The 23,848-nt window shown below is 42.9% G+C and overlaps 1 protein-coding gene across 1 annotated transcript; it reads right to left on the bottom strand.

Moving 5' to 3' along the window:
* LOC310648291 (NEDD8-conjugating enzyme Ubc12-like) lies at positions 1 to 23,560 on the bottom strand. Its single transcript, XM_083376060.1, has 6 exons — positions 23,165 to 23,560; positions 21,963 to 22,057; positions 8,170 to 8,208; positions 4,282 to 4,385; positions 2,132 to 2,195; positions 1 to 1,615 (listed from the first exon to the last, which is right to left on the bottom strand). The coding sequence occupies exons 1-6, from the start codon at positions 23,271 to 23,273 to the stop codon at positions 1,475 to 1,477; spliced, it is 552 nt and encodes a 183-aa protein (XP_083232186.1). The 5' UTR covers positions 23,274 to 23,560; the 3' UTR covers positions 1 to 1,474.
* Positions 23,561 to 23,848: the final 288 nt, after the last annotated feature.

Here is a 23,848-nt window from a genome sequence, read left to right as displayed (position 1 = left end):
ATTCCCATTTAATAACCCAACACAGTAGAATTACAGTGGCTTTATGTTGGCCAGTCTTCCAGGAGTCACTGGACAGGCAGAGTACAGTTCATTGTTGGCCAGGCCCTCGTAGAGAACAATGGGATCAGTAGTGTCCGTTACTTTTATTACTACCATTAGCATTGGTGGGATTGGTGGTGTGAAATGGGACAACTCGCTGCCAGCACCTCGCCGTCGGACAGAGATAAAAGTCTCCAAGCTCAGCATGGTGTGGGTGTCTCTGTGTCTGTGGAACAATGATGCTTGCTGAGCCCGCCATTTGTGGAGTGTGCTGGAATGCGAGGCAAGAAAGCCTTCGGAGAAGGATTGCAGGCGGGCTATGCAGAGTCATTGTTCTGGACTGGATGCTTCAGAGGGAAGACGCTTTGCAGCAAAGACTGTTGGGAGCGAGTTGCCCTGTCACCCTCCCTGCTTGCCCCTCTCCCTGCCTGGGAGCCATCAGGGTCCAACGCAGGACACCGAAGGAGAGCTGCCTCTCCCCAAGCCTGGGCATGATTGGCAGCTCACCAGCTTGGGTGCGGATAAAAGTCCCCAAACTCGGAATGGTGTGTGTCTGTTCATGTAACAATGACTCCCACTTAGCCCGCCTTTCACGGGGTGTGTGTGTGCCTGGAAAGCAAGGCGAAGGAAGCCTTCGGAGAAGGAGTGCAGGCAGGTGGGAACTTTCGCCTCCCTTAAGCCAGGCCAGCTTTGGAAACCAGAGCGGAAGGCCCATGCTCGCAGTGAGTTGTCCCAGCGGCGTGTTGTCATAGACCCTTGGTGTTAGTGGTGGCTTTATCAGCTTTTCCTTAAAAACTGGACATACAAGTCAGTTGATCCTAAAAGAAAAGGCCTGATCCAGCCCCTCCCCCTTGAGTTGCAATGCTTGGGGTCTAGTGGAGGGAGAGGAGCATCTTGCTCAAGCCCTCAAGTGCCTCCCACATTTAATAGTTGCAGTCAGAAACCCTGGTGCCCAGCAGGGGAGGAAAGGAGAGGCAAATGGCCTGCAGATCCCACAGCTGAATAACACTGCAGTGCAATCAGGAAATGCCAGAGCACATGGGGAACCTTCTGTTCTTAGCTGCAAAACCACAGCTGTCAGAAAGACTGATGGGCACCAGGAATGGGGTCTCCCACACACAGGAACAGGTAGTTAACCCAACACAGTGGGTGAGACAAAGAAGCAACAGTAACCTCACCCCTTCGCCCCACAGCAGTACAGAGAGAGCAGTGAAGGAGGTACAAGGATCTGGTGAGACAGTGGCTGCTGAAGACCCAGGCTGGCAGGGGGCAGTAGGGTGGTGGGGGGAGAGAAAGATGGAAGGGGGCCTCTACCAATTCCTGACTCCTGTGCCCCCTTGATGGCTGATGAAAGCAGTGTTGGCAGTGTCCCTTAGAAGAACTAGAAGGGAGATGAGGGGAGGGGGAGCAAATTTGTGCCTGGAGCTGGTCAGTTCTATTTGAGGCAGCGCTCAAAGTAGGTGGAACCAATGTAGCCGCCCCGCATTGAGCGCTGGACGTTCTGCTCAAACAGGCGTCTGTTGTTCTGGAGGACTTCAGCAGCCTCTTTGTTCAAGGGGTCTTCAGGGTTTGGCTCCTAGAGAGGGAAGAGAACACCATTAAATGCCAGGGTTTTGTGGCAGTTTAAGGATGAGGACCTTGGATCCTTGGATGAGGACAAGGAGTCCATTTTAATCAGGCTGTAAGAATAAGTGACAGCATCTTACTCCGTAGATTCTTTATCCCCTAAAAAGTCAGTTTTCACCCACTATAATTTTGCCCTGTATTTGCCAACTAGCATAAACACTACTCTGAAAGGAGGGACCCTTCCCAAGTTATTGGGCTGTAAAAGTTAGGTCAGGAAGAATTGTACATTGAGACTTGCAAGACTGATGTCAGCCTCACCCGGTAGATCAGACAGGCAGTAATGACACCAACTTGTTTTTATTTCATTCACTTTCCTTCTAACATAGAACACTAGATTCCTCAGGAGCACACTGTGCTTTGCTTTCTGTATCATTTCTCCCCCAATCTTACATTCATTCTTCCTGCTCAGACTGAGAAGGAAGATAGTGCTCCAGCCTTAATGCCATGGCTTTCCACATATACTTACCAAGAAGAGATACTGCAGGCCATAAATTATAGAGTTTATTGTTAGTACAGGCTTCCAGTCCTCTCTGTGGGCCAGAAAAATAATGAAAAAAATGAGCTCGGGTTCAGGAAAGTTTACCCAACTAAAAAATAACTAATCTTGTTTTAGATTCACATTGTTAAAGAAAAAGCTTTATGAAGATTGATCCAAACTGAAATATGTTTAATATCCCAAATCCTTAAAAAAATGAAGTCAACAGTTCTTAGAATCAGACCTTTGAAATACCGTGTTTCCCTGAAAATAGGACCTACCACAAAAATAAGCCCTAGCCCGATTTTCACGCCTGTGCCAAATATAAGTCCTACCCTGAAAGTAAGCCCTACTTAAGGGCCTTTGCAGCCGGCCACCTGCCCATTCTGTCTGCTTGCTACCGAGATGAGAGGGGGATGCGGCCATGAAGCGAGGCGGGGGGGTTGAGGACAAAGCGAGGCGGGGGTGTGGAGGTGCCCCACACGCCCAGCACGGACTGACAGGGCCCCGCAACCAGACTATCAATGTGCCGACAACTGCCCGGCCTCACAGCGGCGGCTCCAGCAGCCCCATGTAGGATTGCCGGCCTGCTTCTTCTCCTTACTCGCCGCCGTAACGAAGCAGGAGGCTGAGCAATGCACCCGTGCCGTGACCACTAAGTGAGGTGGGGGGTGGGTGGAGGACGAAGCCACCTGGCCTTCAGAGCCAATGCTGGTAGAGTGAGGCAGCGGCGGTGGCCGGAGCAGCCCCTTTCCTGTCTCCCCTCGCTTCCCCAAAGAATCCCTTCACTATTCTGCTTTCCAGCTCGTTCTCCGCCACCGCTTGCAGGGCAACAAAAGAAGCCTGTGAGACTACTGGTAAAAAAAAAGTTCAATCAGACCTTCCAACTTTGCAAGATCTTTTTTGTTTTGCGAGAAGTTGGAAGGTTGGATTGATCTTTTTTTTTTTAGTCCCACAAACTTTTTTTGTTGCCCTGCATGTGGAGAATGGAGCTAGAAAGGTGGTTAGTGAAGGAATGTGGTTGCCCTGGGGTGGGGGTTAGGATTTGGCATTGTGGATGCTCTGGGGTGGGGTGGGGGTTAGCATCTTTACCCCCACCCCACCCCCAGGGCATCCACAGGTGACGGGATGTGGGTTGCCTGTCTGCGGGGGCCCTGAGGTAGCCCCCCAGCTGCCTTGCCTCAACTTGTGGCGGTGGCATCGGTACGATGAGTGCTCTCCTGCCCAGTTGTGGCAGCGAGCAACCAGATGGTGGGATGGAGTGGGCAGGCTCTTTACTAGGGCTTATTTTGGGGGGGGGGTAAGACATATATTAGGCGCACAGGTAAAAATCATAATAGGGCTTATTTTCTGGTTGGGTCTTATTTTCGGGGAAACACAGTAATTAAATTGTGGTAAACTGTAGAATTTACAGTAAAGTTTTATGTCTTTGCCTTAAGATGTTAAGAAACTGTGCCACCAATTTTCAGCAATGGTCAAAGGAGACTCTGGGGGCTAAAGAGAAAGAGTTCATAGGCAAAGGTTTGCCTGCTCCTTATTTCCTATGATCTGTAAATCATGCTTTATTCAGTAAATGTAGTTGAGCAGTCATTGAATACACATTTATACAAGCATTTTGCTCACTTCAAAAAGAAAATATTTCATAAGTTGATACTTTAAGAACAATGTTTGTTCTTAAAACTTGCTCTGATCCTGCAAGGAAGAAGATAATAGGAATGAAAAGAGAATATACAGGTAGTCCTCGACTTACAGTTCATTTAGTGACCGTTCAAAGTTACAACAGCACTGAAAATAGTGACTTATGACCTTTTTTCACACTTACGACTGTTGCAGCATCCCCCTGGTCACGATTAAAATTCAGATGCTTGGCAAGTGGTTCATATTTATGATAGTTGCAGTGTCCTGGGGTCACATGATCCCCTCTTGCAATCTTCTGACTAGCAAAGTAAATGGGGAATCCAGATTCACTTAACGATTACAACTTAACAAATGCAATGATTCACTTAACTGTGTCAAGAAAAGTCATAAAATGGGGGTAAATTCACTTAACAAATGTTTCAGTTAGCAAAATAAATTTTGGGGTCAATTGTGGTCGCAACTCGAGGACTACCTGTATTAGAACAACAGAACATGCTTTGTACCTGAGGATATTTAGGCAAACATTGCCTTCTAAATCTATGTTTGGGTGATATACCATAGTCTCACATTTGACTTTTGGGGGGTCATGCGGGTAACCTTGCCCCACCTGCAAATAAAACATAAAACAGAAAGACACACTGTTAGTTTTTTCATGTTTATTATGGTCCATTCAATATTCCACCCAAAAATATGGGGCCATCCACATAGCGATCTAAGGCTTTCCCATTCTTCACTAATTTCCTGCCAGTAGATTTTGGGTCTTGCCATATCTCAATGGTTGTTACTGTTGTTCAGTCACTAAGTCATGTCCAACTCTTCGGAACCCCATGGACCATAGCACACCAGCCTCCCCCCCCCCCCGTCTTCCACTGCCTCTTGGAGTTTGCCCAAATTCATGTTCATCTCAATGGTACAAAAGATAAATTATATTTTGAAGTATACAATGCCCCAAACTAGAATGGGGAAACAGGCGAGGAGTTCTGTCTTCTCCATCAATGTGTACAATGTAACGCGTCCAGATAATTGATGTCCACTATTCAATCTTGGGAAGATTTCAAAATGCGAAATATTTGTTTGTATTGATGTTTCAATTACTTTGTTTTCTTTAAGAACTTGATTGTAGAGTAGTATGAAAACAGTTGCTACAACTGAGTTGCTGAGATCATGAGCTCCAAGTCCTTATGAGTACAAACACTGACAAGGATCCAAATGATAACCGTAGTGTAAAATAATGAACCATGCATACTACTCTGAAAATTTGGAAGGATGCAATAAAAATGAAATGTTTTAAAGACAGTAGCTTTTTTGCATCACGCCTTAGTGTTAAAGGCAGGAATCTTAAATACAGGTAGTCCTCAAGTTATGAGTGTAATGGAGCTTGCATATTCCACTCGTAACTCAAAAACTCGTGGGAGTGAATCTCGTACCTCGAACGAGAAAACTCCCTGCTCGTTAAAACACATGTGGCTTGTTAAGTGCACATGAAGCATCTCAGGGTGGGGAAGGTCTTGGGGGGGGCTAGTGATGGAACAGGCCCCCAAGGCCTCCCCGACCCACTAAGATACCTCATGCTTCCCCCTCCCTTCTTGCCGTGCCAGACTCACTTACCTTGAAAAGATCTGTCTCCTTTCTGCCGCAGTTCTTGCTTTTGAGGGACAGGAGAGTTGATGGAAGCCCCTGGGTGCCGTAATATCGCACGAGTTCAGGCACCAATCCTCTTTCACAGAGAATGGGTGCCTGAACTCACACTGTTTGCGATGCCTGCCTCCTGCTTCCCTCCAACTCTGGAGCCATGCGGCCACCGCCCCTGGAACAGAGATCAGGGGAGGCTTCTGTATGCCTCCGGAGGTTGGATCCAGGCATCAGAGGACTGCTCTAAGCTGCTGCTGCCTGGAACAGAGCTTCCGGAGGTTGGATCCAGGCCTCAGAGGGGTCCTCCAAGCCGTTTGTGCCCGGAACGGAGATCGGGGGGGCGCTTCTGCATGCCCCCAGAGGTTGGATCCAGGCCTCAGAGGACTTCTCCAAGCTGCTGTCGCTCAGAACAGAGCCTCTGGACCTCTCCTGACCTCTGTTCCGGGTGGCAGCAGCTTGGAGGACCCCTCCGAGGCCTGGATCCAATGTCCTCCATTCCGGGCGGCTTGGAGGAGGCCTCTGAGGCCACTTTCTCCCCCAGCGCAGTGAGCTCTGGTGGGCTGGACGCAGGTGCAAGGGGCCTGGCCTTCTCCCTCAGTTGAAGGCTTCAGGCCTGCCCTCAGGCAGAAAGGAGTTGGGGGCAGGAGCAGGAGACAGGCACCTTTCGCATAGACAATGAAAGTTTCTGAGGTCCGTGATTTGGCGCAACTTCAAACACTCGTGTGAGATCACGGACTCCAGAAACTTCCATTGTCCATGTGAAAACCATTTCAAAGCTGACTCTCCTCTCCCTCAAAGGGAAAGAAACTACGGCAAAGAGGACTTTTACAAGGTGAGTCCGGCACGGCAGGAAGGGAGGGGGAAGCAGTTGTGAGTAGTAATGGGGGGAAATAGGGTGAATGTTGCAGCGCCACTGAAGTCGCTCGTAAGAACGACTGCCGTGGGGCTGCAATATTCGTAATTTTGAGACTTGCTTGTAAACACTAGGGGGAGCTGATCGCGTAACTTCGAACAAGCATTCAAGTGAACGCTTGTAACTCGGGGATTACCTGTACTTTCAATGAATTGAAAGTACTGGGTAGTTTTGAAAACTTTCCAAGACCCTTCTCATAAGAATCCTTCCCTCTAATTACTTTATTTAAAACTTTTTTAATACTTCATTTTTGTCTCTTCTCAGGAAGGAGAGACCTCTCCATGAAATTCTCAGCAGAAACTTGAATATTAGACCTTTTCCTTTCTCTTCTGACAAACAGCCCCGCCCCAAATATCCTAATTTCTACTGATAGTAAAGAACTGCCAAAGACAGAAATGGCAGACTTTGCCACAGCATGAGGTTTTTCTGCTTTCTTAATCTCCAGTTAAAGAGACAGATTTTCTAAAAACCTACACACTGCATTTTTTTCTGTATTAGCATTATTTTAACCCAACTGTCTTGAGCAGGGGGTCTTCAAACTTGGCCCTTTTATGACTTGTGGACTTCAACTCCCAGAATTCCTCAGCCAGTGTGCCTGGCTGAGGAATTCTGGGAGTTGAAGTCCACAAGTCATAAAAGGGCCAAGTTTTGAAGACCCGTGGTCTTGGAGGTTTTCATAAATCACTTTTTCCTTTACACAGTGTATGCATATTCTACCCTAAGCATTTTTATTACAAAGATTGGCAAAAGTTCCAAACAATTTTGGGCTGTCCTGTGCTTTGAGCAACCTGCGTATTCAGACATGTATTAATATTCAATACAACTGGATTTTCTTTACATGAAATCTGAGGCTATTGGGATGTCAATACATATCTATGAAGTACTGTATATACTAAGGATAGACTAACCTGTATGCAACCAAATCATTAGAAGGCTATGGGATAACTAGCAAGCCAGCCAGTCTATATATTTCAGCCATGCAATATATCAAGGAAGCAATTTCTTCAGGTATTTTTTAAGAAAAACATTATAATAATACAATCTGATTTCTAATCTCATAATTTGTGCAGAAAGTTGTGAAATCATACAGCATGGTTGTCACCGAGATGCATCTGCACCTCAGGCCATTTTGGGGACATGTCACTTGAAGCGCAATATTTTAATTGTAGCAAACCACTATCAAATAATCCACAAGCCTTAAGTGTTACATGTAGCTGTATAATATTTATTCCAAACACAGAATGTCCATTTCTTTGATATCTAGTTAACTTACAATTAATTTTAAAACACAGTTCATTTCAAATTTCTGAAAATCCATACATAGAAGCCGTTCCAATGAGCCGCAGACAGTAACCATTAACAGTTGCTTTCTTCCGTAATAGTTCAGTACTATTTCTTATTATTACTCTTTTCAACATTTATATCATTAACACCCTCTAATAGGCAAAATATCTAGGACAAATGTTGTTGACTCCTCCCCATCTTTAATCATACTTCCAAGCATACTTGGGACTCTGCAAAATTTGCTCAGTGAGTAATCAATCTACTGCTTGGAGTCCCAAAAACTTAAGAGAGTTTTCCTAGTTCAGAAGTAAAACCCAACTCAGCTCTAGGTAGAAAACAGTGAAGCACCCAAACACATTTGATTTTTGCAACCTACAGTTCCCAACCTTTGCCCTGAATTGGTCTTATATTAACTCTTATGTTGACACTATTCATCCATATGTTGCTACCCAAATTACACTGAATGGTATTATCCATATCAAGTTACTGTGTGCACCAAGAAAAGCCAGATATATAGTATTGCCCCATTAGATGTCTTAGAGAACAGAGACAGATTGCTTACCTTAAAACTGAACACAAACTTCCCGCCTTTATAGAATCCCTGTAAGGCAAGCATTGTACAGTTTAAGCAAGTATGGCTCCAAACAGAAGGAAACAACTCTCAGAAATATCAGTTGTGGGAAAATGGGAGGTGGGCAGCATTAAAGTTACAACAAAGTAATTCACTTTCCAATCCATCAACACAAACCATCAACTTCCCCACATTTGTCATTTCCACATACATCTACTTCACACTCCCAAATTCTGGAAATACAGTCAGCTACCCAACCTAGAATAGGCTTAAAAGATACAGAAAATGGGAAATTCTTAGCTGCTGGGTGCATCTGTGCAAGCAGATGTAAAAATGGTAGTAGACAGACAGGACATCATGCTCAGAAGAGGAGAGAGTCTTTCCTAATGTTCTGACAAACAAAAAACCCTGGGTATTTGGATCAGGCAAAGCTAGAAAGTTTTCATTGGGAGCCTTGAATGGGATTGTGCTTCAATATTCTGGACTGGAGAGCAATTTGGGAGGGTTTCCTCCCAAGGAAAGCAGTCACAGAGATCCATCTTCTGTACCTTTTGGACTGAGAAGTCCTCCAGACAATTATTCATGTTTGAATATTTCATGTGGATGTACAAAATGTGCTCAACATGACTTTGCTCTTGAAGACTACTCCATTTTGGACATGCCATGGGGTGCCCATGTAACACCTCAGCTCTGTGAGCTGCACTGGACACCAATGGGCTTCCAGATGTTATTCAGGTATATAGGGCCTACCTATCTGAGGAATAACCCTATAGTGTCTGCAGTTCTGTTTGAGCTGAAAAAGTTGGCATGCTTTAGGCCACATTGATTAAACAATGTCATCTGATGGGAACCCGGAAGGCCACCTTCTGTGTTGTAGCACATACCCTCTGGCACAGCATCATCCCAGAGATTCATATTCCTCTTACCCTGGCCTCATTCAAATGAGCCCAGAGCCCTGGTTGCGCAATGGAAGATGTCTGGGGGCACAGTGGCGGCATGGGACAATTTGGTGCAGGCAGCTCACCATTGCCGAGTTGCCTCTGCCAACTCACTGCTGCCAACTCGCTCCAGGGACAACATGCTGTAGATGGCTGGAGGGAGAGCTGGGCAGGAGGGTGGGTGGGCAGAGTGCCGGGCAGTGGCAGCTGACGGGGGCTTCCCATTTTCACTGCCACCAAGCTCCAGGCTGAAGAGGGCAGGGATGGCGGTGGTGGCAGGGCAGGTGGCAGCGGCAATGGATGGGGTGGGCGGTGGGGGCTTCCCATTTTCACACCACCACCACCACTGCTGCTGCCATGCCCCAAGCCGAAGAGGCTAGGGATGGTGGCAGCAGGCAGGGTGGGTAGCCCCATTTTCACACAACCTTGCTGTCGCAGCAAGCTCTGGGCCAAAAAGGCTGGGGATAGCAGTGGCAGCAGTGTGTGAAAATGGGATGTCCCCAGCCATTGCCACCTCCCTGCCCACCACCACCGCCGTCCCTGGCCTCTTCGGCCCACAGCTTGGTAGCAGTGGGTGTGAAAATGGAAAGCTCCCAGACGCTGCCACCATTGTGTGTTCTGCCCACCCGCTCTCTGCCTGACACTTTCCCTCCAGCTGCCCACTGTGAGTTGTCCTGTGGTGACTTGGCGGCAGTGAGCTGGCTGTGCTGAGTTGTCCTACACCCATGAAATGGTTAGAATGCAGTTTTGCAGGCTAACTCTGCCCACAGTCTGGAGTTTGATCCTGATGGGGCGGGAGGTTGACTCAGTCTTCCATCCTTTCAAGGGCAGTAAAATGAGGATCCAGATTGTTAGGGGCAATATGGTGACACTGTAAACTGCTGACTGTGTGCTGTAAAGCACTATGGAGTGGTATATAAGTCTAAGTGCTATTCCTATTGCTATTGCTATCCCTTAAAGCCAGACTCTGCCCCAAGGCCTTGGGTTAGGTTGAGTGGCAGGTCCCTTATGGGTATGCGATATGGTTGAGAAGGTGCTGGTTTTATTTTCTCAGGGTATTTACTAGTTTTGTTCTATTGTTGTTAATTTGTTTTTAATACTGTACTCTTCCCAGAGTCATCATTGAGTCAGGCAACTTTACAAACGTGATAAATATTTCAAGTTTCTAAATTTTACATATGCAGCATGATCAGTAAAAGGAAAACAATGAACTGGTGACTCATCAGTTCAATCTGAATGTACACAAGCCACTGCAAGGCAACTTTCCTCCTATAATATTTAAATAACATGAATCACAATTTGCAGACCTTTTTGGCTCTTGCCTTAAATATTTAAATAAACAAAATAGCAAAAGCCACTTTATAATGAACATATGCCAACAGGTTTATGATTCATGTCACCAAGTGGCAACTGCAAACAGTCTGCTGAGCTTGATTAACCTACTATAAGTTCCTAGATAATATAGGAACTAAATTAGATGTCAGATTCAGTGTTTTATAATTCTAATGGTCAAAAACTCACTTAACTCTCAAGTGGTAAGATGAAAGCTGCTCCCCCAAACATAGTGAATGCAGCAGAAAAACTACTAAATTTAAATTACATATGAATTAAATTTAGTTGATAATGATCACTCTCCAGTGTTGTATTTAATGGTGTCCATTTCTGCCACATTTAAAATTACAACATGGTAACCATTTTTGGAGATCTCAAGGTCTACAGCTAAGACTTTCAGAAGATAAATATAACCTGGTAAATTAGGTTTTGCATCTCTATTTAATGGTCCAAAGAGACCTATGCTGATTGACACTCTTCTTTTTCCCCTAACATCTCACACCTTTGAACCATGACAAGGTAGAATTAAGATACCAATTCACAGACGAATTAATTAAAAATAGAATACGTTAAGGTTCTCCTTACCCTCTTCTAATGCCAACCATCTCCCCATATTAGAATAAGTTACTTTGCAAAGACATTTTTGCCTACCTTCAGAGCTAACTTATGTAAAAAATGGACCACATTGCATTCAAAAAGTGAATTTTAAGCAATAATGATGGACTTAAAGCACAAAAGTAAAAATATCAGACATACTGTATACTGATATGTTAATATCACAGGAGACATTGGCCTAGTGAATCACCCCACTCATGAAGTTTCTCCAAAGTAACCAGTTATGGATATCATGCTACTTAAGACCATGCTTCTGAACAGGTGAAACATTCATGTGGTGTGGCCATAGCCATTTAAATAAAAAAAGCCACACTGACTTCTGAACAAGTAAATTCAAAATTCAAACACAGTAAATAGATGATTTCATAGATGCAATGAACAACATCGAGGGAATATCCCAGGACATTGATCCCTTCAATGTACTACAGGTAGTTCTCGATATATAACAGTTCATTTAGTAACCAAAGTTACAGCACTGAAAAAAGTGACTTATGGGGACTGAGGTCACAGCAGGCAAGCGGGTCCTGGAATATCTCTTCGGATCGCAGCTTGTTTTCCCGATACTGTGCGGCTCTACATAGCCATCGCCAGCTGGGGATCAGCAGGCAAAGAAGAGAGGACGCTCCGCAATTGCAGGGAACTTGCAAAATCCCTGCTTAGCAGTGAGAAATCCTCCCGTGGTGCCGGTATTGAGAGAAGGCACCTGAAGAATGGCTGCCCTGGAGCTGTGACTTAGCAATTTAGAAGGAAGCTACTGACGTCCTAGGCCGAGTTAAGAGTGAACATTATAAGAGAATGAGAATCCCCCCTTTCGTTTGATGATCGTTTGAGAGGTGAGCAGCGTGAAGTATTATCCAGCCTTTGATTATAGCGGCAGACAACAATAGAGGCTTTTAACAATAGCCGCCTTAGAGAGACTCACAGGCTGATTTGAGGATTCCAGTTACTTCCTTGGTGTTTTTCTTCCGTGGATAGACTCTTTCTTTAAATTTTGATAAGTGTTTTTATTTTTTCTCCTTTTGAAATATCTGGGATCTGGATGGTGATTTGTTAATTCGTTAATGCATAACAGCCTGGAGACCCCCTTTTCTATTCGATCTGGCATCGGATTTTTCTTTCTGCTCCTTTCTTGGAGGTTTATTTAGTTGGATTGTAACATCGTAATATTTGTCAGCAGAGAAGAGGAACTGAACTGAACTGGACTGCCACGCCTGCTTGAAGAATAAGGAATTTAAATATACTGAACTAGGTTACATCTTCCCCCCCCTTTTTTTGAATATTGGCTTATCCATATTATTACTTATTCCCTTTTTTGCCATTGATAGGGCCTATTTACTATATTCTCTATATTTTTCCTTTTTATATCTTATATAATAACAACATATTTAACCCCTACTTTAATAAACTTTGCTGTTGTTAGCGGCGAAGTCGTGTCCGACCCATCGTGACCCTATGGACAACGTTCCTCCAGGCCTTCCTGTTCTCTACCATCTTCTGGAGTCCATTTAAGCTCACGCCTACTGCTTCAGTGACTCCATCCAGCCACCTCATTCTCTGTCGTCCCCTTCTTCTATTGCCCTCAATCTTTCCCAGCATTAGGCTCTTCTCATTAGGTGGCCAAAGTATTTGAGTTTTAGCTTCAGGATCTGGCCTTCTAAAGAGCAGTCAGGGTTGATCTCCTCTAGGACTGACCGGTTTGATCCCCTTGCAGTCCAAGGGACTCGCAGGAGTCTTCTCCAGCACCAGAGTTCAAAGGCTTCAATTCTTTGGCGCTCAGCCTTTCTTATGGTCCAGCTTTCACTGCCATACATTGCAACTGGGAAGACCATAGCCTTGACTATACGCACTTTTGTTGACAGGATGTCTCTGCTTTTTAGTGTGCTGTCTAGATTTGCCATGGCTTTCCTCCCCAGGAGCAAGCGTCTTTTAATTTCGTGGCTACAGTCCCCATCTGCAGTGATCTTGGAGCCCAGGAAAATAAAATCTGTCATTACCTCCATTTCTTCCCCATCTATTTGCCAGGAATTGAGAGGGCCAGATGCCATGATCTTGGTTTTCTTAATGTTAAGTTTCAACCCAACTTTTCCACTCTCCTTCTTCACCTGCAACAAGAGGCTCTTTAGTTCCTCTTCACTTTCTGCCATTAGAGTGGTATCATCTGCATATCTTAGGTTGTTGATATTTCTTCCGGCAATCTTAATTCCAACTTTTGATTCATCTAGCCCTGCCTTTCTCATGATGTGCTCTGCATATAAGTTAAATAGGCAGGGCGACAGTATACAGCCTTGCCGGACTCCTTTCCCAATTTTGAACCAATCAGTGGTTCCGTGTCCAGTTCTCACTGTTGCTTCTTGGTCCACATATAGGTTTCTCAAGAGAGAAATAAGATGGTCTGGTACTCCCATCTCTTTAAGAACTTGCCACAGTTTGTTATGATCCACACAATCAAAGGCTTTAGCATAGTCAATGAAGCAGAAGTAGATGTTTTTCTGGAACTCCCTAGCTTTCTCCATGATCCAGCGTATGTTGGCAATTTGATCTCTAGTTCCTCTGCCTCTTTGAAATCCTGCCTGTACTTCTGGTAGTTCTCAATCCACATACTGCTGAAGTCTAGCTTGTAGGATTTTAAGCATGACTTTACTAGCATGAGAAATGAGTGCAATGGTGCGATAGTTTGAACATTATTTGGCACTGCCTTTCTTTGGAATTGGAATGTAAACTGATCTTTTCCAATCCTGTGGCCACTGTTGAGTTTTCCAAATTTGCTGGCAAATTGAGTGTAGCAATTTTACTGCATCGTCTTTTAAGATTTTGAATAGCTCAGCTGGAATACTGTCATCTCCAGTAGCTTTGTTGTTGCTCACCTTTTCTAAGGCCCACTTCACTTCACATTTTAGGATGTCTGGCTCGAGGTCAGTGACCACCTCATTGTGATTATCAGGGACATTAAGCTCATTCTTGTATAGTTCCTCTGTGTAATTTTGCCACCTCTTCTTAATCTCTTCTGCCTCTGTTAGGTCCCTGCCATTTTGGTCCTTTATCATGCCCATTTTTGCATGAAACGTTCCCTTCATCTCTCCAATTTTCTTGAAGAGATCTCTGGTCCTCCCTATTCTATTGTTTTCTTCTATTTCTTTGCACTGTTCATTTAAGAAGACATTCTTATCTCTTCTAGCTATTATCTGGAATTCTGCATTCAATTGGGCGTATCTTTCTTTGTCTCCCTTGCCTTTCACTTCCCTCCTTTCCTCAGCTATTTGCAAAGCTTCCTCAGACAGCCATTTTGCTTTCTTGCATTTCTTTTTCTTTGGGATGGTTTTGGTTGCTACCTGTTGTACAATGTTGCGAACCTCTGTCCATAGTTCTTCAGGCACTCTGTCTATCAGATCTAATTCCTTAAATCTATTTGTCACCTCTACTGTATATTCAACAGGGATATGATTTAATTCATACCTGAGTGGCCTCGTGCTTTTCCCTACTTTCTTCAGTTTAAGCCTAAACTTTGCAATGAGAATCTCATGGTCTGAGCCACAGTCAGCTCCTGGTCATTTTTACTGACTGTATAGAGCTTCTCCATCTTTGGCTGCAGAGCATATAGTCAATCTGATTTCTGTGTTAACCGTCTGGTGATGTCCATGTGTAGAGCCGTCTCTTGGGTTGTTGGAAAAGAGTGTTTGCTATGACCATCGTATTCTCTTGACAAAATTCTATCAGCCTGTGCCCTGCTTCATTTTGCACTCCAAGGCCAAACCTGCCTGTTATTCCGGTTATCTTTTGGCTTCCTACTTTAGCATTCCAATCCCCCATGATAAGAACATCATTTTTTGGTTTTAGTTCTATAAGGTGCTGTAGGGCTTCATAGAACCGGTCAATTTCATCCTCTTCAGCACTCGTGGTTGGGGCATAGACTTGGACTACTGTGATATTGAATGGTTTGCCTTGGATTCGAACTGAGATCATTCTGTCATTTTGAGGATTCGTACTCTTTTATTGACTATGAAGGCTACTCCATTTCTTCTCAGGGATTCTTGCCCACAGTAGTATACTTGATGGTCATCTGAATTAAATTCACCCATTCCTGTCCATTTTAGTTCGCTGATACCTAAGATGTCAATGTTCAGTCTTGTCATCTCTTGTTTGACCACGTCCAGCTTTCCTTGATTCATGGATCTTACATTCCAGGTTCCTATGGAGAAAAAATCTTTACAGCATCGGACTTTCCTTTCACCACCAGACATATCCACAGCTGAGCGTCCTTTTGGCTTTGACCCAGTCGCTTCATTCTTTCTGGCGCTACTAGTACTAGCCCTCTGCTCTTCCCCAGTAGCATATTGGATGCCTTCCGACCTGAGGGGCTCATCTTCCAGCGTCATATTGTTTTGCCTTTTGGTACTGTCCATAGGGTTTTCATGGCAAAGATACTGGAGTGGGTTGCCATTTCCTTCTCCAGTGGATCACGTTTTGTCAGAACACTCTGCTATGACCTTTCCGTCTTGGGTGGCCCTGCACGGCATAGCTCATAGCTTCATTGAATTACACAAGCCCCTTCGCCACGACAAGGCAGTAATCCATGAAGGGGATTAATAAACTTAGATTTGATTATTTATTTTTATAAAGGAAATAATTCTTCCATAAATTTATAAATTAAGTGATTAAAAATAATTAATTTACTAATATATTAATCAATTTTTGATTGGTATTATGGTTGAGATTTAGTATTGAATTGTGTGTATGGATAATTAATTGATTAATTGGCATAATTTGATAAGTTTTGATATAACTGTTTACAGTAATGTTTATAAGTGAATATTGGTTAAATATTAGGGGTTTAAAAAGAAATTGGGTGATTAGGATAATATTGAGAGTACGAGGTGCTTGGGGAGGAGTCTTGGAGATTGGGTAAGTGTAGGCTATTTTGGAAGAGCACCAAATAATAACGGAAATGGCGACCATAACAACTTTTGCCAAGAAGACGACCATAGTGCCTGTGCCCACACAATCCCCATCAATTACACCCGACAGCTCGCAAATTTCCGGATGAGACAGTGACAGGGAATAAAGACGCTTTATCTATACAGGGAGTTCAGGATATGTTCAAGTCACTTGAAGACTTAATGTTGAAAAATCAGGAAACTACAGCTATAGGATTTGAAGAGTTAAAGCGGGAAATGAAGGCTTAGATGGGTAACCAGATGGAAGGTTTAAAGGGAGAAATAAGGAGTATACATACGAAGCTCCAGGAAATGCAGACAATGGTAGTGAGTCAAGAGGAACGGATCCAGGTGGTGGAAACGAGAATGGATAAGACAGATGTAAAAGTGGAAAGTATGGAACACCGGCTGGTGATAGCTAACAAACGCCTGGAGGATGAAATAATTGCCCTTGGATAAATCTGCCTTCTTCCTATGTTTACAAAACATTGAAGAGGACTGAGAGGAGCAGTTGGAAACTATTGTGACAGAGATTTTGGCTGGAGTGCTTGAGGTGTTGAGGGATATAGATGACGTATTTCGGGTTTACACTAGTTATGCACATCGAAACAAACTCCCGAGATACATGTCCGACTGAATAAAACATCAGTGCGGGAGCAGGTCCTAAGGAAAGCAAGAGAGAAGACTATATCCTTTAAAGGAAGATTGGTAATTATTCTTAAGCAGCTACCAAGAAGAGTAAGAGATCAGAGGAAAAATATGATTTCCTAACAAGTCAGTTTAGGAAATTTGACATTCGCTACCGATGGCTGATTCCAGAAGGATTGGCTTTTATATGGCAGGACAAGAGATATCGTATTGATAACTTACAGGATGCCCATGGTTTTTTTGAATCTCAGTTCAATCAGGAGAGTGAGGAGGAGTTAGAAGGCAAAAGCCAGGAAGAAGTCCAATTGGATTTCAAGGGGAGAAGTGGAGGATTAAAAGAAAAGAAGACTATAGATAAGGAAGATGCTGGGGAATTGGGAGGCTCGGGCCCTCAAATGGAGACACGGTTAGCGAAAAAAATAAAGAATACAGTGAAGCAGTGACATTCAGGAAGAGGTTTGCCTTTTTCTGTCAATATTAACGGTCTTAATGCTCCTATTAAGAGGAAAAAAACTTGGTCCAAACTTTGTAAATTAAAATATGATATAATTTGTATCCAGGAAGTCCATATCATTAAAAGTCAACAGAATGTACTAGTGTGCCCAAAATTGGGGGAAGTTTTTGTGTCCCTGGCAGAACAAAAGAAAAGGGGAGTAATGATTTACGTCCGGCGAAATATTGAGGCCCACTGGGTGTATTCAGATACAGAAGGTAGAGTAGTGATGGTAGAACTTCGATTGGCTCAGAAGAAGATCTTATTGGTGAATGTGTATGCACCAAATTGTAATCAGAGTGCCTTTTTTCAAGGTTTATATAAAGTAATAGCAGGGTTAGAATACAAGCATATATGCATTGTAGGAGACTTCAATGCAATAGTAGATGTTGATAAAGACTATACCCCGGAGCAACATTTACTTAAAGGGGTAAAAATAACATTGCCTAAGGTGTGGGAATCAAGTGAGGGAGGAGTTAGGTATATGTGATATATGGCGAGATTTTCACAGGGAAGAGAGGCAATATACTTATTTCTCCCCCAGGCATCAAACATGGACTCGAATAGATATGATATGGGCATCCCATGAATTGAAAGAGATGGTTAGGGAAATAGAGATTACAACTAATGACTGGGCAGATCACAGCCCGTTAGTTTTGGTTTGGAAAGGAGAAAAGAAGAGGTATAGATGGACAATGAGAGCAGCTCTTTTAAAAGAAGAACAATTCAAAAACTTGTTGAACCAGGAAATGGGATACTTTTTTGAGGAGAATAGAAGGGAAGATACACCAATTCAAATTATATGGGACACTGCGAAAGCAGTGATTCGAGGGATAGCAATTAAGTATTCGGCACATAAGTGGAAGAAAGAGAGGGTTAAGAGATTGGAGTTGATGGGAATGTTGACAGAGGCCGAGGAGGCTCTTCAGAAAGACCCATCCTCAGTAATAGCGAGGGAGAGAAAAGATATTACGCGACACGAGATTTCCCTCCTGGATCAACGTGAATTAGCATAGAAAATTCAAAGGAATAAACAATTTTTTTTGAACATGCCAACAAGGCTGGAAAATGGTTGTCCTATAGGCTTAGGAAGCGAGCTATTGTGAGAAAAATAGAATGGTTACAGGATGGGATGGGAAATATGGTGGGATCAAATGAACAAAAGAAAAAGGTGATTCAGGAATTCTTTACTGCATTGTATAAGAAAGACCCAATTTTAGAAAAAAGGATTGGAAGTTACTTAGAAAGGGTGGACTTACAGGAGGTTCCTGAGAATGTAAAACAAATTTTGAATTCAGAAATCTCAGAAGGGGAAATAAAGGAGGCAATTAAGAAACAATCAAATGGGAAAACCCCGGGAACGGATGGACTCCCGGCGGAATTATATAAAGAGATGTTGGGAACGTTTAGTGGCCATTTAAAAGATTTATTTAATGAGGTTTTGAGTGAAGGGAAAATACCCCAGTCATGGACAGAGGCTTATATATCTTTGATCCCAAAGGATGATTCAGATCGTACCTTGGTTAAAAATTATAGACCCATTTCGCTATTGAATGCAGATTATAAATTTTTTTCCTCAATTCTGGCGGGCAGGCTTAAAGTATTCTTAAGAGAATTTATACATTCAGATCATAATGGGTTTCTTCCAAATCGGCAAATAAGAGATAATTTTAGAATAGTGATGAATACGTTGGAATACTATGAGATGCACCCTAGTAAACAGTTGGCAATGATGTTTCTTGACGCTCAGAAAGCATTTGACATGGTTAGTTGGGAATTTTTAATATGTCAGATGATTAAAATGGGATTTGGACCAAATTTTGTAAGAGCTATACAAACAATTTACACTACGCAATCTGCCCGAGTATTATTCAATGGTGAAATGACTGGGAAAATTGATATACAAAAAGGTACGAGACAGGGATGCCCCCTTTCACCTCTGCTGTTTATTCTGACTTTAGAACCACTATTGATTATAATTAGGCAAAATAATAATATTAAAGGATTAAAAATAAATGATCAGCAATATAAGCTTCAAGCTTTCGCTGATGACTTAGTTTTTATTTTGGAAGACCCATTGGAATCAGGCCCTAAATTACTGGAGGAAATTAGTGCCTTTGGAGAAGTAGCAGGTTTAAAGATTAATCGAGATAAAACTAAATTTTTGGTAAAGAATATCGGAACTGAATCCAAGGTACAATTACAAGAGGTGATGGGGATCCAAATAGTTAAAAAAGTTAAATATTTAGGTATTTGGCTATCTTCAAGGTGTCCATCTATAAAGGAGTTAAATTATCAAAAATTGATGACCGAGATGGAGAAGAAATTAGACAGCTGGAAAAACATTCAACTCTCAATCCTAGGACGAATCGCAGTGATTAAGACTCATATTTTGCCAAAGTGGTTATACCTATTCCAAACTGCTCCTGCAAAACTAGGTAAGAAATTTTTTTAAAAACTAGAAAAGATAGTTGGTAAATTCATATGGAATAATCGAAAGCCGCATATTAAAAGGAGAACGCTGCAGGAGCACAAAACAAGGGGAGGACTGGGGCTCCCACATTGGGAGCTGTATTACCATGCCTCTACCTTGGCTTGGATTAGGGACTGGGTTGTGTTATCTAGAAGGAGGGTGTTAACTATTGAAGGATATAACTTAACGCAGGTATGGCATGCCTATCTTTGGCCAAGGAAGGATAGTCAATATAAAGTTTTCTCTAATCATTATATTAGGGATGTATTGATAAACTCATGGCGTATGGTGAGAGGGTGGATCTATACCACAGGTCTGCAACCCGCGGCTCTGGAGCCGCATGCGGCTCTTTCAGCCGTCTCCTGTGGCTCCCAGTCCTCTGCCATGTGCAGTCCAAAAAAAAAAAAAAAGTGGGACTAAAAAAGTTCAACCAAACAATTCAAATATGCAGGGTAGGTGCATATCTCACCTTGGCTCCACTCTTCCGTCAAACCCCGTTCTGCGCATGCGCGCATGTACGCGCATGTGCACACATTTTTTGCGGCTCCCAGTTTTTCCTTTTGTGAGGGAACCGGTTCCGAGTGGCTCTTTCACTGTTTCAGGTTGCTGACCCCTGATCTATACAAAGATACTTGGCTGGTTTACTCCTTTGGAAGCTGTAACTTATTCGACGTTACACAATCCAGACAGAAATTATAGGTATAAAGATCTCATAGATCTGAGAGGCAATCTTAAATCCAGGGAGGAGTTACATTCTGGGTATAGAGTTGGATTGGTGGTCGTATTCTCAAATGAGCTCAAGGTTTAATAGGGATAAGCAGGAATTTGGAATCGATATAATCCCACAAGAATTAGACAAGATTTTATGGGTTAGTGATGTTAAATTTTTATCTAAGACCTATAATCTCCTTTTGTTTTATGGGATGGAAGGGGGAACAATAAATGATGTAATGATTGCCTGGGGGAGAAATATTGATCGCACTATAGAATTAGAGGAGTGGGAACAAATTTGGAAGAAAAATATAAAATTAACGTTAGCAACGGCATTTAAAGAAAATATGTACAAAATGTTGTATAGATGGTACTTAGCTCCCGCACGAATTTCAAAAATGTTTCCCAATGCAAATGACAAATGTTGGAAATGTGATTCTGCCAGGGGCACTTTCTACCATCAATGGCGGACTTGTCCAAAGGTTAGGCGTTACTGGACCAATATAAAAAAATGGTTATTTCAAATAACAGGATATGATTTTCAATTGGACCCAGCTATTTTCCTCTTGGGGATGAAGCCACAAGTACCAAAAAATGTTTGGTATCTATTAATACATATTACAACAGCGGCGCATATGACTTATGCGCAATATTGGAAGACGAAGGAAATCCCAACGGACTATCAAGTAATAGAGAAAGTATTACTAGGCGCAGAGTCAGATCGAATGACATATATTCTCAAAGGGAAAAGTGAATCACTTTTTAATAAAAGTTGGGACTCCTGGTATTCATGGTTACAAAATAGAATATTTAACTTCAACGGGGGAAATACCAGATGATTGTGTATTATTATTTGAGGTATAGAATCTGGATATATATATAATTATAGATTTCTAATATTTGGTAATTAAAGGTTACTTAGCCTGGGATGTACGAGAAAAAGAAAATTAGGGATAGTATTACACTCCCCGGTCTTGTTTAATGTTGTTTTTGTTTTTTGGTGTATAGGGTGTTTTGGTGTTTTTCTATTTGACGCACTTTTCAGTATTTTGTAATAATGTTCTTGTTGTTTTTATTTAAAACTTGTTTAATAAAGTATATTTTTTTTAAAAAGTGACTTATGACCATTTTCACACTTATGACCGTTGCAACATCCCCCTGGGTCACATGATCAAAATTCAGATGCTTGGTAAGTGGTTCATATTTATGACGGTTGCAGTGTCCTGGGGTCACATGGGGAATCCAGATTCACTTAACAACCATGTTATTAACTTAAGAAATGCAATGATTCACTTAACTGTGGCAAGAAAAGTCGTAAAATGGGGCAAATTCACTTAACAAATGTTTCACTTAGCAACATAAATTTTGGTCTCAATTGTGGTCGTAACTTGAGGACTACCTGTACTCTCTACAATTTCAACTACAAGAGCCCTAATGATTAAAGCTATTTTCAATAAGTATTATTACCCAAACCAAGTTCTATCAATCATCCCTTATACAGAGAAAAACACAAAAGGGGAGGTGGGAAAAACTCAGCCAGCACTGGGCACAGCCTAACGCACTGATTACGGGGCTCAGAGATTCAAACAGCACAGTATGCAGTGCCATGTTAAACATTTCCTTCCTATGCCTACATCACTCACCTCATCAGGGCAGATAAGTAGCTTGAAGTTGAGAAGATTGTCCTGGTCTGAAAAGTCTATTTCACATGTTTTTGGCAAATTAAGTTCGTTTATATCTGGCAGGAAAAGAAGAAATTGTCAGTTTAGAGAAGGCAGCTTGTTACAGGTTTGTGACCAAATCAATAGAAAAGCCTCTATTTCAAAACCAAAATATATAATTGCTCTTTATTTTGATCATTAGCTCAACACTGATACATTTCTTTGAAAAGTTTTAGAAAAGGGAAAAAACCCTAAGTCAACAGTTTCTTGACTACAAGACAGGAAACTAAACTGGCAAATTTGATCCAATCTCATGATGTTCTAATCTTCCTAAAATGGCTCCAGGATAGCTTGTTGGAAATTTTGGTTCACTGTATATCCTACAAAAATGAAACAAAATATGTGCAGGTGCACAAGAACTGACAACTATTAAGGGACAATCAAATTACTGTAATATAATGAAAATGCAAGTTATAGGCATGGATTATTCTGAATGAGGAGTTATTTTAAACAGGATATTTGAAATTACAAAAAACTGCATGTGTCCAAGATTAATAGAAAACACTTCATAGCCTAGTAGTCTAACTCCAATAGTTTATAATAAAGCATAGCCAAAACTTTGTTTAGGAAGGACAAGAAAAAAAATCAGCAATATACAGTTTGAGGTTTTCATGTACCCACAAGTTACTTTAACCTATTATAGTGTTTATAACTTCATCCTATGAAGAAAATCAGACTACCATAGCTTTGTGAGTTTGAAAAGCCAGACTCCTAATATCCAAGAATTCTGGAAGTAAAAGAAATTAGGACCTGCCTAGTTCAATGATTTGACATGAACTCATCAAGCAGCCACTAGCAGGAAGGGCTTTTCCAGTCACACTTACCAAAGCTTGGCTGCTATGATCATCACTAAATATATTGAGAAAAATCGAAGCACTAAGGCACCACACGAAAATGAAAAAAACCACCCGTGATGGTCATCAACGGGAGCAACTGAGAAAGCAAGCCCTCGGTGGGCGAAGTCTTAATCCTGTTGTCGACAGGAGGTACCTACAATAATCCTAGCTGATCCTTGCGGCACGGAAGAAAAAACAGGAGCACCACTGCCCTCAACGGCCTGGCTTTGTTTCTTTCTCCTAGAAATAAATGCAGGTACCCATCTGTCTCTCGACCTTCCCTCTAACCTTTCTGGATGCGGAGCTGCGCGGCAGACGCTTTCTTGCTGGAGCCTTTGGTACCGCCAGCCGATTCCTCCTCCTTCTTCTGCTGTTTCAGCGAGAATAGCTTGATCATATTGGCTGGCTCCTGGTGGCTTGCTAACTGTTCTTTGGCCCTTCCGGCCCCGACCTCGACCTCTCCCAGTGGTTACCGCAGCCAGGCCCAACACAATACTGCCCGCCTCTTAAGAAAAGAGGGAGCCGGGGGGGGGCAGCGACTCCCGCGGCCTGGCCCCGCTTGGCCGGCCGACAGAGACGGGACGAGGAGGGCGAGGAGGCCGAGCAAGGGAAAGGACCAAGCAACCGGGGGAGTCCCACCTCAGAGAACTGCCGCTTCTCCTATTGCTTGCTCCGTGTGTAAGTCTGAATGCAACACACAGTCTCCTTCGGCCCTTCCCGGAAGAACGTCGACAACTTCCGCCATACAAGCTCCGCCTACTTGCCAACTCCCTCTTGGTTACTTTCGGTGGAGACAAGTGAAGCTTATTGAAGTTCTCGGCCTTTCCAGTGCAGGGCTCGGTCCTCCTTGACGAGTCAAAGGAGCTGTAGGGGCTTTCCGATTCGGCTTTGTTTTCGGTTCCGGCTGACGAATCTGTGGCAGGAATTTCTGGCTCTCAAGTTAGAATTATGGGACTCCCAAGAGTTACAGGC

Source organism: Vipera ursinii (assembly GCF_947247035.1).
Source record: "Vipera ursinii genome assembly, chromosome: W".
Classification (NCBI taxonomy): Eukaryota; Metazoa; Chordata; class Lepidosauria; order Squamata; family Viperidae; genus Vipera; species Vipera ursinii.
Note: the sequence above shows the minus strand (reverse complement) of the source record. Positions and strands in the feature narration are given on the sequence as shown.